At 40.9% G+C, this 4,771-nt stretch overlaps 1 protein-coding gene across 1 annotated transcript in view; it reads left to right on the forward strand.

Annotated features, from left to right (window-relative positions):
• Window positions 1-1,710: 1,710 nt before the first annotated feature.
• LOC101855135 (NADH-cytochrome b5 reductase 3) overlaps window positions 1,711-4,771 on the forward strand; it is a 33,294-nt gene continuing 30,233 nt past the window's right edge. Inside the window, exon 1 of the mRNA XM_005107408.3 lies at window positions 1,711-2,140. Coding sequence (XP_005107465.1) covers window positions 2,114-2,140 — 27 coding nt within the window. The 5' untranslated portion in view covers window positions 1,711-2,113. The remainder of the gene's footprint in view (window positions 2,141-4,771) is intronic.

A 4,771-nucleotide genomic window follows, 5' to 3' on the forward strand; every position in this document is an offset into this window, starting at 1 on the left:
TTGACATTGGAATTAAAGAGTCGAATCTTGGTGTGCAGTGAGATGTTGCTTGCTTTCCAGACTTTTGATGATTGCTTGAAAGCTGACCTTGCCCTGGCGGTTCTTGTTTTTCTGCCTCAGTCCCACCTTTACCATCGACGACACTTCCAATGTAGGTAAAGGAGTCCACTTCTTCTAGGGGATTGTCTTCCACTGTCACAGCAGGGCTTGACACTTTTCCTAGCTTCACTACTTTCGACTTGTCCGTGTATATACGCAGGCCAACACTCCTTGATAGGCTGTTGAGTTCCTTGGTCTTTTCTTGCATCTGAGCATGTGTGTGAGAGAGCAGTGCAAGGTCATCTGTGAAGTCCAAGTCGTCCAGCTGCTGCCAAGGGATCCACTGTATTCCATTGCACTTGCCTCTGGTGGCTTCCTTCATGACCAGGGTCTAAAACCAGTAGAATGTAGTTTACCCTGTCTTGCGAAATATCACCGTTATCATGCTGATTTGCTCGTAATTTCATACCAATGCTCACTTATCACGCGTAGATCTTGATCTTGGCCTATACTTTTCTGATGCTCGAAAATGTTTCTTTTAAGTAGGCCTATGTCTATAGATCTAAAACTCGCTTCTGCTTACACACCCTTGCGATGCTTACTTTTTCAAAGTTTCCATTAAAAAAAAATTGTTGTTTCTTTCTTTCTTCCTGCGTGTTTCTTGATTCTAGTACCTTTTTTTTCTTTTAAATTAATTCTCTCTCTCTCTCTGTGTGCGCGCGCGCGAGCGGTGTGTGCGTGTGTGTGTGTGTGTGTGTGTGTGTGTGTGTGTGTGTGTGTGTGTGTGTGTGTGTGTGTGTTGGAAAGAGTAGGGTAGCAATAATTTGGGAAAATGTGACTGGTGATTTTTTAAAAAAGGTAGGCCACCACTTTTTGCTTGTGTATGAAATTTCGCATAATGGGTCTTTACGCTTTTGCTTTCACGTGAGTACGAAAAGAGATTATAATATATAAAATACATAAAAGTGTAGTCTAACAGTAGGCTAAGTCATAGCCCCCCCCCCCAAATCAAAATGAAACATGATCTAAATGCACCTTCTTTAATGTATCCTTCCATCTTTGATCTAAATCATAACGCATTAACTGGTTGTCACTTGCTGTTTGAACCGACTTGTCATTCTCTATCAGCAATTTAAACAAATTTAATGACATCACAGTATGAAACACTCGACTCAACCACCACTAGGTCTATAGTAAACGCTACTGTCTTTGATCTAGAGGCAGTAGACCGTGGCCGGTCAAACGGTATTTACAGTAAACCGTCATATCGTGATTATTCGACAGCTAAAGCAACTCGCAAAATTCTCTACTTTGATGATAGACTACCCCGGACAATTGACATCTCCGTCCGGGCTCGGGCTTGCAAGAAAAACACGAAACGGAATATCGCCTGACCAACCGATGCATTGCCAGGCTGCGGTAAAATAATAAAATATAGCGTATTTTCAACATCGCCTTATATCATATTATTAATCCGTATACCTCAAACAAATCAATGAAATAATAAATGAGGTTAAAAAAAACAACAAAAATCCGGCTCACATTGCAGAATGTCCCAAAAGAAAGTAGTTTTGTTTTTCGCTGTTACAGAAAATAGCCTTAACTCGTGGAAAGATTTGGCGGTTTTTTAAATATTTATTTGAACATAACTGACAGATTATTTGAGATTCTTGATTCAGACCTGGCAGATCTATCATCACTGCTTCTAGCTCCTAGCCTGTCTACTGCTTTGCTTGGCATTGCTTGGTCGATTCGTGATTGGCGATTGGATTTAATTTAGAGGAAGCACCGGTAACTGAAGTGAATGTAGTGTCGGCTTCAGCAATCAATTGCTAACGCCCAAGCTATTCTCTTGGAGGGATTTTTGTCATTTACAAGGCAGATTTCTCTTTAAAAGGACGAGGCCTTAAAACATTCTTGCTGTGACAAATTGCTTAAAATACAATCAGTATCAGTGTCAGTATAAAATTTGAGAAGAAGCACCGGCTTATCGTTTACATCGGTTGGTTTGCCTGGTCTACTAGTCTAGTTACACAACAGCCACAACACTAAAAGAAGGAAAATCAAAGCTGAAATGGGAGAATCCAAAAGCGACTTGTTGGTAAGCAACTTACACTTCTTAGTATGGGTTTTATTTTTGCCTCTTGGTAACGTTAAATTGCGACAGAGTGACGCTGTGACAACTAACGCATCCTTACTCTTTCGCAATTAACGCCGTGTTAGTGTTAGTTGTTACAGCGTCACTCTGTTGCAATTAACGCTAGATCTAGATCTACCTTTTTTTTTGCTCATGCACCCGTCTCGTAGGTTACCACGTAGGCCTACTTTTTTTTCTATTAGATCTATATTATATAAATTCTAGACAGTAAGCGATCTTTTGTGGATATCTCTGGAAGTTACAGGTCGATCTTCATGATTTTTTCACCAGAAGTTAGAAAAACTTCCTCTCTATACGGTGTAGCGCATTACTGTAACAGCAGTTTAAAATTTCTATATGTTGTGGTGGTGTTTGTTTGGTAACGTATGTCTGGTTTGGTGCGCAAGGTTTCTGGTTTGGTGCAACATATCGTCTTGTTGGGTGCGCAATAGTACCATGTTTACAGCTCTAGATCTAGATCTAGCTCTTTTCTGACACTTTTCATCTTTCTCTATCCTTGCTTTGTCTTCTTTTCCTTGCTAGAAGTTCCTGTACTGACCATAATGGAAGGCCAAGGTCAATTAGGCGTGTTCTTTTTGGGAGCTGTGCGCCCCCTGACAGGAGATTTCCTTACACCTTGTGTATGTGTTTTGATAATGGATAAAAAGAAAGGTGCTGTGGACACAAGAAGGGGAAAGAAAAAAACAAGAATAAGACTATACCTAGACTAGTATTTTAGAAGGAAAAGGACAAAAAAGAAGAAGAAAAAGACGTGAAAAGAAGAAATTGAAAAAGAAAGGTGCTGTGGACACAAGGAAGTGAAAGAAGAAAACAAGAATTAGACTATACCTAGACTAGTATTCTTTAAGGGAAAGGGCAAAAAAGAAGAAGAAATTGAACATTTTGGAGATTATATTTCCATATTAATTAATTTTGACATGAATACATTAACTTATCATCTTCCAATGGCAATATAATGCATCCAAATGGAAGGAAAACAGTCTGTTTCAGTGCACAATGCAGGTCATAAAGAAATAACTTAATAAGTAAAACAAACAAAGGGCCTAGAAGCCACACTATCAATGCCAAATAGCAAAAAAGCCGATATTGCGCACTGAAACGGACTGCCCAAATTTGGTCCGCTTCAGTGCGCAACCCTATCTAGCACGTTCCTGGGCATTAAGAAGCAGCCTGCGATAGTATTTATCGATTCTAGTATACATTCTACGATACATTAGAGCTAGATTAGCTAGATGTGCTAAATAATCGACTACTCAAGCGCTTAGTAAATTGATCGATACCGGTTACGAAAACCATTAATATGAAGGGGCAAAACTTTCCGACACCGTAGATTCACGTGTGTTGACAGGAACCTCCAAAACGAAAGTGAAATAAGCTGCATTCTGCGCATGCTCACAGAAAATGACCTCGTTTTCGCTGTTCTTATCCAAAACAAAGCAGGAGACCGGGGGTTGCGCACCAAAACAGTAGCGCGGTGATGCGGGCCTACTCTAGATCTAGAATCTAGATCTTCATTTTTGCCGCAAATCAATAGATCTAGATTCTAGATCTAGTTATTGAGTTGTTGATGTTTGAAAACAGAACTAGGAACATGCGACTAAACGTAGAACAAGACAAACTATTTTTAGTTAAGGCAGCCTTCTTGTGTGACGTCAGATCGGGGTACCCCTCTGATCACGTGACTACATGATCTAAACATCCAACCGTGTGGCACCAAAGCTTAAAAGTCACTTAAGATCGTGTTTTCCTACCATGGCACGACGTTGAGGTGTGATGTTTTTCCAGATGTACCGAATAGCGCAGACGAGCCTTTTGGCTATTCTGGTCTCACCCGGTGTGTGTTCACCGTGAAGGCAAACCAGTGTTGCGCTCACCGTGAACCACAGAATTCCACCCTGTGCCTTGAACAAACGTTCCAGCGCTCTTGTGTTGAAAGCGTGCAATTTCGTCTGTGCTCAGTGAGAGAGAAAGAGGGGGGAGAGGGAGAGAGAGGAGTAAAGCGAGAACTTCCGGGCAAAACAAAATGGCGAACCACGTAGTTTGGCTCGATTCGAAAAGTTAAATAGCCGTAGCATCTTTGTAGACGACCAAATTAATTTACTTTGTGTTTTAGCATAATTTTTTCTTTGTTTTAGTCAATTTGATCGTCCACACCAATAGACAGTATTCAGAAAGAGAGAGAGAGAGAGGGGGAGCTGATCTTGCGAGAACTTCCGGGCAAAACAAAATGGCGACCCATGGAGTTCGCCTCAATTCGAAAAGTGAAATAGCCCTATTAGCATCTTTGTAGACAATCAAAATAGCTTTCTTTTGTGCTATAACGTCATTTTTTCTTTGCTTTTGTCGATTTAATCATCCACACGGATAGACAGTATTCCGAAATGAGGATTAAAACTGGTCTAGTTTCACACCGGGTGAGAATAGCCAACGCTGGCAAGTCTTACCCGGGGTGAGAGGTCGATCGTATTTTTATTCTCACCCCGGGTGAGGGTAGCGACTTTCATAGATGATGCTGCTGCTTCTTTCATAGATTTTGCTGCTGCTTCTTTTCTTCGCTTTGTTTATCGGGGGGGG

Source organism: Aplysia californica, unplaced genomic scaffold, assembly GCF_000002075.1.
Source record: "Aplysia californica isolate F4 #8 unplaced genomic scaffold, AplCal3.0 scaffold00601, whole genome shotgun sequence".
Classification (NCBI taxonomy): Eukaryota; Metazoa; Mollusca; class Gastropoda; order Aplysiida; family Aplysiidae; genus Aplysia; species Aplysia californica.